At 52.0% G+C, this 13919-nt stretch overlaps 1 protein-coding gene across 1 annotated transcript in view; it reads left to right on the top strand.

Annotated features, from left to right (window-relative positions):
- Positions 1–13904, top strand: part of plxnb3 (plexin B3) — a 30025-nt gene extending 16121 nt beyond the window's left edge. Inside the window, exons 3-40 of the mRNA XM_053849291.1 lie at positions 629–1048; positions 1110–1812; positions 3495–3677; positions 5426–5554; positions 5616–5716; positions 5783–5915; positions 5980–6139; positions 6200–6308; positions 6374–6482; positions 6551–6667; positions 6747–6860; positions 6935–7025; positions 7093–7262; positions 7346–7497; positions 7563–7668; positions 7735–7871; positions 7936–8112; positions 8180–8345; positions 8404–8535; positions 8614–8718; positions 8779–8922; positions 8980–9131; positions 9196–9296; positions 9366–9580; positions 9647–9825; positions 9890–9956; positions 10028–10174; positions 10239–10319; positions 10384–10462; positions 10526–10629; positions 10698–10785; positions 10899–11065; positions 11133–11293; positions 11352–11499; positions 11567–11631; positions 11953–12028; positions 12088–12162; positions 12230–13904. Coding sequence (XP_053705266.1) covers positions 645–1048; positions 1110–1812; positions 3495–3677; positions 5426–5554; positions 5616–5716; positions 5783–5915; positions 5980–6139; positions 6200–6308; positions 6374–6482; positions 6551–6667; positions 6747–6860; positions 6935–7025; positions 7093–7262; positions 7346–7497; positions 7563–7668; positions 7735–7871; positions 7936–8112; positions 8180–8345; positions 8404–8535; positions 8614–8718; positions 8779–8922; positions 8980–9131; positions 9196–9296; positions 9366–9580; positions 9647–9825; positions 9890–9956; positions 10028–10174; positions 10239–10319; positions 10384–10462; positions 10526–10629; positions 10698–10785; positions 10899–11065; positions 11133–11293; positions 11352–11499; positions 11567–11631; positions 11953–12028; positions 12088–12162; positions 12230–12334 — 5652 coding nt within the window. The 5' untranslated portion in view covers positions 629–644 and the 3' untranslated portion in view covers positions 12335–13904. The remainder of the gene's footprint in view (positions 1–628; positions 1049–1109; positions 1813–3494; positions 3678–5425; positions 5555–5615; positions 5717–5782; positions 5916–5979; positions 6140–6199; positions 6309–6373; positions 6483–6550; positions 6668–6746; positions 6861–6934; positions 7026–7092; positions 7263–7345; positions 7498–7562; positions 7669–7734; positions 7872–7935; positions 8113–8179; positions 8346–8403; positions 8536–8613; positions 8719–8778; positions 8923–8979; positions 9132–9195; positions 9297–9365; positions 9581–9646; positions 9826–9889; positions 9957–10027; positions 10175–10238; positions 10320–10383; positions 10463–10525; positions 10630–10697; positions 10786–10898; positions 11066–11132; positions 11294–11351; positions 11500–11566; positions 11632–11952; positions 12029–12087; positions 12163–12229) is intronic.
- Positions 13905–13919: the final 15 nt, after the last annotated feature.

Below are 13919 nucleotides of genomic sequence, written 5' to 3'. Positions count from 1 at the left end.
GTTTTATGAACGTCTGCACCTCCTGCGCTTCCCCTCATCTCTCGCACCACTTGCCCCCACGTCTTCCTCCTCATCCCCCCTTTTCTTCCACTCCACCCTCCTCTTCCTTCAACTTTTCACACTTTGTTGAATAATTGATGAGTTTCTTCATCTTCAACTTTATTACCATACTCTCTCTCTCTCTCACTCTCTCTCTCGCTTGCTCCCCCCCCCCCGCCCTCCTCGTGTGTGTGTTTGTCAAATGTCCCGAGGCCTCGGTTTCTCCCAGAATTCGCAGAAAATGAGTAAAAGATAAAAGGGCTTTGGTGGTTGCAGACCGTGAGAGCCACTAGCGCCACCTGCAGACCAGACCTGGGTCCAAACGGGCCTGGGAGCTCGCCCTGCGCAGCAGAACCGCTGTGAGCCATTTCTCTGTTCTGGGAGAGTTTGTTGTTTGATACTGCTGCATTTCCATTGACACTTCTCCGTTGCCATGGATACTGCTGCATTTCCATAGACACCAGCGTTACCATGGGTACTGCTGCGTTTCTATGGATACTTCCATGTTCCCATAGTGATGAGTCTACAGGCAGAAAAACAGAGTGCAAATGGTGGACACTGAATGGACACTTCTTCTGCCCCCCTGCAGGTGAAGAGGAGCGGCCATGGTGGCATCCTCTCTCCCCCTGTCTGTCTTCCTCCTCCTCCTCCTGTCTTTCCTTCTCCGTGCCGAGGTCGTGGTGGCCTCCACCTCTTCGGTCAAAGGGTTAGATCTTCGTGGCAGCCCCCTGTCACACCTCCTTCTGGATGCGGAGGCAGGGCTTCTCTATGTGGGCGGAGTCGACAACCTGTACCAGCTGAACTCCAACCTGGAGGTGGTGTCTCACGTGAAAACCGGGCCTCACCTGGACTCCCCCGACTGCCTGCCTCCGATCAACCCGCACGACTGCTCTTCGGCCACGCCCACTCACAACTACAACAAGCTGCTGCTGCTGGAGCCGGGCCAGGGGGCGGACCCCGGCAGCCTGATTGTCTGCGGGACGCTGTACCAAGGCATCTGTGAGAAAAGGTAACGGGACAAAGTGTGTGGTCATGTCACCCGCGTTGATGATGTCACGCTCTGCCCTCAGGAGCCTGTCCAACATCTCGCAGCTCATCTATCGGACCTCCAACCCCGTGGACACGCAGTATGTTGCTGCCAACGACGCTCGGGTCTCCACGGTCGCTGTCATCATCACCACAGAAGGCGGGCTGCGGTTGATGCTGGTGGGTCGCGGCTACACCAACAAAGGCCCGGGCGACATCCCTCCCATCACCACACGGCGTCTGACTCCCGTGGCGTCCCGCCGAGCCTTCTCTCAGGAGGAGGAGCTTGGGAAGCTGGTGGTGGGAAGTTACTCTGAATACAACAACCATTTTATAAAAGCCGTCTCCCATGGCGACCACATCTACTTCCTGTTTTGGCGTCGGGACATTTGGCACAAGAAGGAGTACCGGACGTACGCATCGCGGCTGTGCAAGTCGGACCGCAGCTTCTACTCCTACGTGGAGGTACCGCTGCTCTGCCACGGCGGCTACAACCTGGCGCAGGCCGCTTGGCTCGGGCACCACGGAGGGAAGCACGCTCTGTTTGTGGTCATGGCGGCAGGTCAGGCGTCCACGCCCGTCGCGACCAGCCGCTCGGCTCTTTGTGTGTTCGGGATGGAGGAGCTGGACGGGATGATGCGGCGGACGCAGGAAGTCTGCTACACTGAAGGTGGTCAAGGACGCAATGGAGAAGAGGAGGCATACATCGAATACGCCGTGTCATCCAAGTGTCTGCATCTACCAAAGGTAAACACCCACCTGTCAGTCATCAACAGTCATGACACTGAAATGGGACGAGAGAAGTCGCAGATTACCAGCTGCGGTTGGTCCACTGACCTTAATACTGAGAGTAAGTGGATTACAGCTGTTTGCCTCATCAGCTGGAGTCCTAGTCATGACAGCTGTCGCTCAAGCAGCTGGTGGGAGTGATCTCTCGCTCCCCCTCTCCGTGGCGCTCCAGTGCAGATTATGGCCCTCGCTGCAAGCCATCCGTGAAACAAGCCGGCGCCATGATCCCGATGGCGGCGATGATTATGGCCGCATCAGCCGGTTATTAGCCCGTCTGACTTGGCACTGATGCTTCGTTGAAAATGGAGCACTTTTCAGGAGGTTGTGTAAACATCTGCAGCGGGTCAGTGCCACGTCGCAATGATGATGATCTGCTGTGGCAGTTGAGCTTCTGATGCACGCAGATCTGGGTTGGATGCTTTTAAAAGGTCACTGTCCTGCTGCCGTTTGTTAATTGAGCCGGCAACTCCAGTCAAACGTTTTAGGCGACGTTGCTGCGTCAGGCAGACCTAATCGCTCATGTTGAAATATGAGACAAACACGGCAGGTTTATGTTGCCTGGATTCTTTGTCTTCAGAAGGATCTGGATTCTCTCAGCCAAGGGTTGTTAACCTTTTTGATCTCGGGGCTCACCTTTCCCAGAACAATCAAGTAATAGAACTGATTCATCACTCTTGATTTCATTTGTGATCAATAACCATATCTAATCTACTTACATGTAAGCAAACCAAAACCTTGTGAAATGACATGAAACCATGTGATCATTGCAAAGATATTTATTTGTCATTAAAAGGTCCAACCAGCAGCAGAACCAGGTGATAGTTATATTCATCAAATTTACTAAAGAAAAAAAGAAAATGAAAGAAAATTGGAAAACTGAATAAAATAAATATAACAAAACCATGACTAAATATAAAATAAAAATAATATATTTTGTTTAAACTCCGATGAAAATTAATGAAAATATTGAAACAAAATGTTCTAGTTAACTTTGAAAACTGCTTCAACGGTTTTTACTGTTTGGGCCAGCGCCATCACTTTCTTTATCATTTTTTCTCTTCAAGAACTTCTCCTCAGTTGCTACCTATCACAGATTTGCAGCTGTCAAGTCAGTTCAGAGACACACTATTGCCACCATACGTGGCTCAAGTATTAAAACTGAGCGTCTCGCAGCCCTCACGGCCCAAACAAAAAACTTTTAGCAGCCCTCGAGGAGGCGGTTGCGTCCCAACCATGGGCCCTATGGTTACGAATCACTGCTCTGAACGACCCAGCTACTTGCATTATTATGCATTTAATCATTATTTCAATGCAATGTGTGTGTCATTTCTAGTTGTATGAAGTTTCTCCATGGTCTTCTTTGTTGCTCTGCAATTGCTTATGTGTCATTGAATATGCTTTAGAGACGGCTATGAGCTCAGTTGGCCAGCAGGTGGCATTTAAAGTGATTTGGCCTGATAAAGGCTGGTGGTCACATGACCTGCAAAAATCGAAAACTGAGCTCACATTGTCTCACATTGAGATATTCTGTATTAATGGTGAAGAACTAGCGTGGATGATGGTTGGTGATGAAGGTGCAGGTGGTTTCCACGGTGATGACAGTGATGGATGTAGAAGTCACGACGATGACTGTCCTCCAGGACTCTCTCTCGGAGTATCCCTGTGGGGGGGAGCACACCCCAAACCCCATCGCCAGCGCTGTGCCTCTTCAAGCCACGCCCACCTTCACCACCACCACCACCCAGCTGACCGCCGTCTGCACCGCGACGGAGGCCGGGCACACCGTGGCCTTTCTGGGAGACAGAGACGGACGCCTGCACAAGGTCAGTTCTTAGACGCTCGTTGGTCCCCTGGCTCTGCAGAGGTGTCCCTGCTCTCCTCTCCACTCTCCCGTCAGATCCATCACCAGTAAATCCTCTTTTCTGCTCCAACTTTCACAGCCGCTGCTCCCTCACATCGCTGACACCTCTTCTCAGCACCACCATCTCCAACACACACCAATGCTCGCCTCACTAACACCTCTGTGTCCGTCTCACAGTTCCATCCTTTCACTGATCCAAAAAAGTCACCTTCCAACCTCCTTCCAGTTGAACCGATCAGTGGACTCATCTTCTCCACTCCTCCGCCTCCTCCTGCCTTGAGTATCTCCCTTCTTCCTGCTGTTCTTCTCTGGCTGAACTATTTGGCTTCCTCTGTAACCACCACTTTCTCTCATCCTCTCCTTAATGTATTCATTAATTCCTCACCTTGCATGTCAGCACATTTTTCATGGTAGACCTTCACCTCCCTCAGGTGCCTTCTTCCCTCCTTCTTTCGTTCACAGCTGTCTTCCTTCACCTTTTCCTTCGCCACTTCTGGCCTTTAGTTTTTTTTTTTTTTTTTTGATAAATGCTATAAAAAGCACAATAAAGCAAATGTATTTCTTCTTCCTTATGAGCTGAGACAATTAAAATATTTCATTCTAATCTGAATAGGAGAAATAAATGCTTCAAAACAGAAAACAGAAAAGCATGCAAATGCAAAAATGTTGCTCTAGAAGTGTCTAACTCGAGGCCCAGGGCCAAACCCAGCCCGCCACGTCACTTGAAGTGGCCCTAAGTGGGAGGAGCTTAACAGCTGAGCTGGACACCGGCGCAGGTGGAGGAGAAGACGATGGATGATGGGAAGTGAGATGAGTCGGGAGTCAGTGGCTCAGAATGGAAACTCTTGATTTAGGCCTGTGATTTCTGATCAGTTACAGGAGTCTGATCCAGCTATTGATATTTAATAAGAACAAAATTCAATCTCAAACAGAAGCTTATGAATCAGATGCGATCAGAAAAGGTCTTGACTCATGAAGGTTGGCATGTAAAGAGTATATCACCACAACTACAAACTCAAATTTTAATACAACTCCAACTCAACAGTCCACTTGTACGTGATGTACATGAGCAGCTCCTGCATGAGAAACACTTGGAACTGCCCTGAAATTCCCAGTCTTCAAGCTTTTCGAAGGTGCCCTCTCATTTTCCACCTAAGAGAGAGAAGTATAAAATTATTCATTTTGAACCAGCCAGGTCATTGTGCAGGTCTGAAGCATTCGAATTCTGCTAATGTGGGTCATGAGCAGCATGTTTTTGGAGACAATATTAACCCAGTTTAAAGTGTAAAAATAATCCTAGCAAATCTCCTAGAAGCCTGTAATTAGCGCTACCTCAGCTATTGTTCTTACATTTTTTGAAAACTTTTTTTTATTTGTTTGTTGCTCTACATTTCGATCTATTTGAATCCCTGGTTTCCTGGTGGAAAGGTGGTGAGGAAGCAGGCTTTCCTCTGCTTCAGATCTGATTTGTGACTGATCAGCTTCAGTGGAAGGTGGTTCTATTTTTGTCTGAAGAAAAATGTGATTTGAATGAAGTTGTGGGCAACCGAGCTAAATGCTACTGTCAAGCTGGAATTGTTCATGTAATGTTGCGTGAAAGTGTCGGCAGAAAACGAGGGATGGAGGAGGGATGGGCTGTGTCTGAGAGGAGAGCGCTAAAATATGGGAAACAGCTCCCTCTGCTGGCGCTAACTCAGAGGTCGTTTGCAGGTGTTGGTCCACGCCGACATGTCTGGTGACCTGTACGGGAGGTTGTCCGTGGACAAGGGGGAAGCCATCGGAGCGGACCTCGTCGTGGATGATGGACAGCAGCACATTTTTGTCCTGACCAGCAGCAGGGTGAGTCAGCAGTGACCTCTGACCTCTGGGCTGTGACGTAACCGATGCGTCTGTGTCCCAGTTATCCAAGGTTCCGGTGTCGTCTTGCGAACGACAGACAGACTGCCAGTCCTGTCTCACTGTCCGAGACCCGTACTGCGGCTGGTGTGTCCTGGAGGGGAGGTACGCTCCAGTGCCGTCCAGCTCCACACTTCCTGCCGCTCCACTTCAACATTTCTGTGTCTCCAGATGTTCCAGGAAGCACGAGTGCCAGCGCCACCTGCAGGCGAACCACTGGCTGTGGAGCTTCAACCAGTCCAATCAGTGTGTGACCGTGCAGAGTCTGGAGCCGGCCAATCACAGCAGAGAGGAGCAGACCCAGGTGAGTGACAGGTGAGGAGATCATGAGTAATAGATGAGGAGTCACGCCTGCGCTGGTTTCCTAGGTGACGCTGTCAGTCATCCAGCTGCCTGAACTCACCGGGGCGGAGACGCTGTCATGTGTCTTCCAGCATCTTCCTCCACAACCTGCCGTTGTCAAGGGAACCAGCATCACTTGTCAATCTCCTGCGCCGAAGCTCCTTCCTCCGATGCCATCAGGAAGTGGTGAGTGTTTGTAGGTTGTTGTTGCTGTTGTCGCCGTCTGACCTGATGCCCACCCTCCAGACCACATGGTCCTGCCGGTGTCGGTGATGTTCGGTCATGTGACCATAACCACAGGAAACATGACCTTCTTCGACTGTGGAGCTGTGAGCCTCCAGAACCAGAACTCACAGTAAGCCCAGGCGCAGAACCACGCAGGCCTCCTCAGACAGTTACTGATGGGAGTGTGTGTCGCAGGTGTCTCTCCTGCGTCAGCAGCGTGTGGCGGTGCAGCTGGTGCCCCCTGGACCAGCTCTGCATTCACAACCACAACTGCCCCAGTAAACACATCATCCAGAACGAGCGGGTGAGACAGGACTAGTGTTGCTTCTCTCCAGACCTGCGTGTCACCGACCTGTCTCTCTCTCTCTGCAGGACTCCACCAGCCCGTCTTCGTGTCCTCTTATTTTTGCTATGCAAAGCTCTGCCCTGGTTCCTCTGGGTCAGAACACTGCGCTGGTTCTGAGGGGTAGAAACCTGGACGTGTTCAAGGTGATGACGTCTGGCCCAGCAGTGGCCACGCCCCCTTACTCCTCCGGCGGATTCACAACGTTGCTGTTTGTGTCGACAGGATCCGGGTCAGTACGAGTGTGTGGTGGACATTGAAGGACAGGAGATCAGCCTGGCTGCTGCCGGAGAGAAGAAAGAGGACGGGACACACACCTTCACCTGCTCCCCTCACCAGGTAACACACACACACACACACACACACACACACACACACCCCTCAGGAACATCAGGTCCTGTCTGTCTCTCCAGTTCCAGTCTGTCATCAGCCAGCTGCAGTATTTGGCTCCAGTCTATCTGAGAAGAGGAGAGCGGCGCATCGACACTTCGCCCGGCCTCCAGCGTAAGTGTGTGCGGCCCTCGAGTGTCTCCAGTGAGTGAGGCTGTAACACTGCCGTCGCTCTCCTCAGTCAAGCTGTACGACTGCTCCGCCGGTCAGTCCGACTGCTCGCGGTGCAGAGCAGTGCCCAAAGAATACGGCTGTGTTTGGTGTCAGGGGAGCTCTGCCCCCAGCTGCGTCTACAACCAATCATGTTTCAGCGCTCCGGCCGACACCTGCCCCCCTCCTCAGATCACCCAGGTAAATGCTGGATCCATGCATCCGTCCATCTCTCTTGTCTGTCTGGCCCTCTGCTTGTCTCAAACCTGTCTGTCTCTCTGCAGGTGCTCCCTCTCTCTGGGCCTCTAGAGGGCGGAGTCAGGGTGACCATCACTGGTACAAACATGGGGATGAAGTACCAGGATGTGGTGGGCGGGGTTACTGTGGCTGGGGTGCCATGTCCGCCGCGCCCGGAGGAGTACCAGATCTCCACCAGGTCCGACAAACGTGTCACCCACAGGAAGCGTCGGTGTGTTTCAACGTGAGTGTTTCTGCTGGCAGGGTTGTGTGTGAGCTGCAGCCCAGTGGGAAACCCATCGCCGGCCCTGTCCTGGTCACCGTGGGAACCAACCCTCCGGGACAGTCGCCACAGACCTTCACCTACCAGGTGAGGTCTCGGTGAAAAATAGATCCTGATGGCAGACGTGTCATGCTGACCATGTTTTGTCTCCAGGACCCGCAACTTACAGAACTGATCCCTGAGAAAGGTCCAGTGTCTGGCGGAACCAAGCTGACTATCAGAGGGCGCCGGCTGATGACGGGGCAGACGGCAGATCTGACGGCCTTCCTGGGCCCGCTTCCCTGTGCCATGTGAGCTCACCGCAGCAACTTGCTTGGTGGAGACCTCATCTCACTGGTCCTGTTGTGTCTTCAGAGTGGACCGGGTCAGCGACTCTCAGTTGGTGTGTCGGACCAGTCCCAGCAACCGGACTGGAGCTTTTCCGGTTCGGGTTTTGTTCGGCAAAGCGGGGCGATTGGTTCCCAAAGTGAACTTCCGCTACCTGGAGGACCCAGTCATCACAGAGGCCACGCCCACCGAGAGCTTCTACGCGTGAGTGTCTCGGGGAGGGAAACGGGTGAGGCAACCATGTGATCTGACGGTGAGGGTCTCTCTGCAGAGGGGGGCGTGTCATCCAGGTGACAGGCAAGAACCTGGACGTGGTGCAGCAGCCCATCATCTCGGTGGGGGTGGAGCCTGTGGAGGACCAGAGAGTGAGACGCCGGAGACGGATGGCTGTCCTCAGTTCTCGACAACAGCTGGTCTTCAACAGCACCATGGCCACGGTCAGAGCGGAACCCAGTTGATGAGGTCCACCTGTCTGACTTTCTGCTCGTCTGTCAGGTGTCGGAGCGCTGCTCGGTCGTCTCGTCCACTCGCATGACCTGTCCCACGCCCGAGGTCAGCGAGGACGTCCAAGTGAAGAATGTTTGGTTTCAGCTGGACAGTGTGAGGGTCTACTTCCAGGACATAAAGGTGAGTCACGCACCGACCTTCTGACCTGTCTCACGGCTGGGATTCCAACTGTAGCTGTTGCGTGTCTCTCATCCCCAGGGCCAAAAGTTCCAGTACTACCAGAACCCAAAACTGTACCACCTCAATAAAGATGCCCCTGAAGTACCGTACCGGTTCAAGCCTGGAGGGGTCATTGCGGTGGAGGTGAGACGACCCTTTCCTGTCTGACTTCTTGCTAGGTGTCTAACCACTCTGTGGTGACAGGGTCAGGATCTCACCCGGGCCATGACCAGGCAGGAAGTGAAGGCCTTACTGGGAGACCAAGAGTGTGAAGTGAAGACCCTGGACAGCACACATCTGTACTGTGAACCCCCCACGTCTCTTCCAGAGGGACTGCCCAGTCTGAAGGTACACACACACACACAGATGTGATATTCTGAACTTGGACTGACCCGCGTCTCTCAGGTCATCATGGGGAACTTCAAGAAGGACCTGGGCTTCGTCCAGTATGACACCGACTCGCTGCTGTCTCCCGTCCCCTTGGCTGCTCAGATTGGTTTGGGGGCCGGAGCTGCCGTCATCATCCTGTCTGTGCTGGTCGTCATATTGATGTACAGGTGAGGTCAGGGTTCAAGAGAGGTCAGCAGAGAAAGGTGGCTATCATTCTTCATGTGTGTGCAGGAGGAAGAGCAAACAAGCGCTGCGGGACTACAAGAAGGTTTTGTTGCAGCTGGAAACGCTGGAGATCAACGTTGGAGACCAGTGTCGCAAGGAGTTCACCGGTAGGTGCTGAAACGGTGGGAGTAAACGGTGAAAACAGGTGGTAAGGGTCATACATTTGTCTCTGGCAGACCTGATGACAGAGATGATGGACCTCAGCAGTGATGTGGGCGGGCCTGGTCTTCCTCTCCTGGACTACAGGACCTATGCAGAGCGCGTGTTCTTCCCGGGGCAACAGGCCCCTCTGAGCCGGCAGCTGGACCTGCCGGACTCCCGGAGACAGACCGTGGAGCAAGGCCTCCAGCAGCTCAACAGTCTGCTCAACAACCGCCTCTTCCTCATCAGGGTTGGTGACGCATCACACAGCCGGACGCACCCGAACCTGCCACTGACCTGTCCCTCTGTCCCTCAGTTCATTCACACCCTGGAGGCCCAGCAGGGCTTCTCCCAGCGCGACCGCGGCTACGTGGCCAGTCTGCTGACGCTCGCTCTGCATGACAAGCTGGAGTACTTCACTGACGTGATGAAGAGCCTCCTGCAGGACCTGGTTCAGGTCTACGTAGCCAAGAACCCCAAGCTCATGCTGCGCAGGTACGTAACTAAGGCACCGGATCACACGGACATGAACTCAAGTGCTGACCCTTGTGTCCTGCAGAACAGAGACCGTGGTGGAGAAGATGTTGACCAACTGGATGTCCATCTGCCTCTACTCCTTCCTCAAGGTCAGACATCTTTCTGTCCCCCTGTCTGTCGCAACCAGTCAGTGCCACAGACAAGTTTGTCGCTCTTTCAGGAGGAGGCAGGAGAGCCGCTCTACATGCTGTACCGGGCCATCAAGTACCAGGTGGACAAGGGTCCGGTGGATGCCGTGACAGGCAGAGCCAAGAGGACCCTGAACGACAGCCACCTGCTGCGAGAGGATGTAGACTATTGCACCCTGGTAAGCTGAGCAGCAGGCCTGTCCACAGGGCTGCAGATGGTCTCACGCTGTGCATGTGTCCCAGACCCTGACGGTGCTGGTGAAGAACGGGGTCGATGTCCAGCCCTGCCCAGTCAAAGTTCTGGACACCGATACCATTACTCAGGTGTGTGCTTGTGTCTGCCAACTGTGAGTGTGTGAACTTGACCTCTAACTCTGTGACCTTGTAGGTGAAGGACAAGATCCTGGACCAGGTCTACAGAGGTGCCCCCTTTTCTCAGAGACCGGCAGCGGACAACCTGGACCTGGGTACGCTGCTGTGCCTTTCCGCTGTGGTGTTGTCTCGACTAACGTCACTCGTTTGACTGGCAGAATGGCGGTCTGGACAGGCAGGTCACCTGACGTTGTCAGACGACGATGTCACCGCCGTCGTTCAAGGACGCTGGAAACGGCTGAACACACTTCAACACTACAAGGTGGAGCCTCGTGTTGCATCACCTTCCCTTGGGTCATGGCGAGTGTCTGACTGGTGCTCTCGCTTCAGGTTCCGGACGGCGCCACGGTGGCGTTGATCCCACGTTGTCATAGCAACAGCGCGCTCAGAGTCAACCAGATCTTCCAGACTGGAGAAAGTAATTGCATTTTTTTAAACATTAATGGAAGTGGAAATTTTGTCTGGTTTGAATCATCGTTCAGTAATGTTTTCTCATGTGATGAATGTTTTCATTCTGAATCCCTGCTGCAGAGACGCCGATGCTGGAGGGGGAGGAAGAAGAGGGCTTCCGTCTGTGGCATCTGGTGAAGAGCAGCGAAGACCCAGAAGTCCCCAAGCACCGAAAATCCAGCATGAGAGAGCGCGAGAGAGCCAAGGCCATTCCTGAAATATACCTGACCCGGCTGCTCTCGATGAAGGTACCAGCACGTCACTGAGTGGCGCCTGACTCTGAAGGTGACCACGGCCTGGTCTTCTCCCACCCAGGGGACGCTGCAGAAGTTTGTGGACGATGTGTTCGTGGCTATTCTGAGCACCAAACGTCCTCCGCCGATTGCTGTCAGGTTTTTCTTCGACTTCCTGGACGACATGGCGGAGAAGCATGGAATCGATGACCCGGAGACCGTACACATCTGGAAGACCAACAGGTGCGAGGGTTTGGTGTCCCTCTCCTGTGCTCTGTCTGACCCCTCTGTCTCGCTGTAGTCTCCCGCTCAGGTTCTGGGTCAACATCCTGAAAAACCCCCAGTTCGTGCTGGATGTTCAGGTGTCGGACAGCATCGACGCCGTTCTGTCGGTCATTGCTCAGACCTTCATCGACTCGTGCACCACCTCGGAGCACAAAGTGGGACGGGTAAGAGCGCACAGTCCCTCTCCGTGGCAATGCAGCTGTCGGCTCATGTGACCTTCTTACTTCACAGGACTCCCCTGTCAACAAACTGCTGTACGCCAGGGAAATACCTCGATACAAACAGCTGGTGGAGAGGTGAGTCTGTTGCCGTAGCAACAGCGTTCAAGCAGCGTCTGCTGCGTTGATCGACCCTGAGACGTTATTTGTTCTCTAAAATCTGAATCATCTTTGCAGAAAGTTGCACAAAAATAGCATTGAAATAGTGATGATAACCATAGCCTCCAGCCTTACTGACTTCAGCAGGCATCCACAGTGACCTTCAGGGTTGTGTGACGTCAGTTTGGCCTTGCACTACTATGGCAACAATCTTAACGTTGGTCCCAGTTCACCTGGAGATGCTGCAGACGTGTGACGAGTCAAGTCTTGCTCAGTAATGGTTGGTGCGTTTGTCGGCAGGTACTACAGTGACATCCACAGTGCTGCTTCTGGCTGTTACCAGGAGATGAACTCCGCCCTCACCGAGCTGTCAGGGGTACGCTCTCCTGGAGGAGCTTCCTCTCTAGCCGTCCCTAACATCTGCTCTCTTTCCAGAGCTTTTCCAACGACATCAACAATCTGGTCGCCCTGCAGGAACTGTATAAATACATAAACAAATACTACGATCAGGTACAGTACTGGCTAATGAGGGCACACAGAGACAGACCTGTCTCACCGCTCCTGCCTGTGCTTCCAGATCATCATGTCTCTGGAGGAGGACAGCTCTGGGCAGAAGATGCAGCTGGCGTACAGACTGCAGCAGGTCGCCGCCCTGGTGGAGAACAAAGTAACGGATCTTTGACCCCCTCAGCGCTCTTGCTGTCAACGATGAAAGCACAAGTTCAACACTGTCTTCCTGCTGTATGTTTGTGAGTGTGGCGTTGTGTTGAGTGGAGGATCCCCATATTTTCATGCGACACTAGCTTTGGACTTGGAAATGCACTAAGACACACCAGCTGACAATCAAGTCGTGACACTAAAGGTTTGGCCAACTGTCCGTTGAAAGCACAACATTAGAATTCAAGACACTTTTATGTGACATGGTCCCGCGTTCATTTTTCAGCTCAGAGTTGGTCTTTCGAGCTTCTGCTCCACATCTGTTCTTGTCTTCCGTGAGCAGATTGTATGACAGTATTACGCTGCATGGCACTTTTCACATACACACACCAGGACTGGGTGTGACAATCACGGATCAGGTGACCTTCAGCACCTTCAGACTGTTGCAGGTGAACTTCTTGAAAGCACAAACGCTGATCTTTGATCAGTCATTTCGTACCGAACCAGCATCGTCCGAACCAATAACAAATCAGGGACTGAGGTCATGTGTTTCGTGTCTGACCTTTGACCCACACTGGTCGTCCTTCTTGCTGATTTGCCAGGAGTTTGAAAAGGATCTTCTGGGGAATGGAGTTTGACAGCGTGTGTGTTTGTGTGAGAGAGAATTTATTTGTGTCACTAACTTATTGTGTATATTATTTATCCTAGCTGTGCCTTCAGTCTTGCAGCTAGGGGGTGTTGTCTGTCTGGAAGCAGTGCATTATGGGATGATGAATTCGCCTGTCAGGATGTAAACACTATTTTCAGCTGAGTAACACTTGTATCTGCTGATCGACGCGTCAGGATCTTGTGACCTACCTGTCCAGATGTACAAAGACTCGCTCTTCGGGATGTAAACACTACAGATAGCTAACTCACAGGTCGGGATGCTGCCAACACTTAACTTCTGGTGTAATGCTGTGCATGTTTTTCCACAATAGAAATCACCATTTTGGAGCCCGCATTAACCCAAACTGGACTTTTGTGAGACACTAAATGAAGCAATAACAAATATTCTGAACAAAGAAAAGGAAACTTTAATTCATGTACAGACGCCTTACTGTAAAATACATATTTATGATTGTCACTTTCTGACTCTCGGACCTGGAGGAGCTGCTGAGACTCGCCTCCGGAGACTCTCGACTCCTCCTGGACTTCTGCTCTGGACTGTTGTCTTCTTCCTCCGATAGTTTCCTAGTCATAGTTGGATGCATGCACGTGTTGACAAAGTTTTTGCTTCTATTTATATATAATCAGCGAGCGGGCGCCGCAGCCCCAGGACTGCCAATTATATTTAATGAAGTTTGTACAGTTTTCTAACCACGTGCGATGATAAGAATGATTGTTGGCTCCTATTGGACGAGCTGTTTGCTACTGAATGGTTTTCTACGCTGGAATGAAAACGTGTTTGTATAATATAATTAAATTTCTAACGTGTAAATAAATGAAACTACTGAGAGAGATGATGATGATGATGATGATGATGAAGAAGAGTGAGGAGTGTTTTTATTGTGACAGAGTAGGACGCCAAAACCATTTGTATGATGTGAAAATAAAAAAACAACTGGTCA

Source organism: Synchiropus splendidus, chromosome 18 (assembly GCF_027744825.2).
Source record: "Synchiropus splendidus isolate RoL2022-P1 chromosome 18, RoL_Sspl_1.0, whole genome shotgun sequence".
Taxonomy (NCBI): domain Eukaryota; kingdom Metazoa; phylum Chordata; class Actinopteri; order Syngnathiformes; family Callionymidae; genus Synchiropus; species Synchiropus splendidus.
Note: the sequence above shows the minus strand (reverse complement) of the source record. Positions and strands in the feature narration are given on the sequence as shown.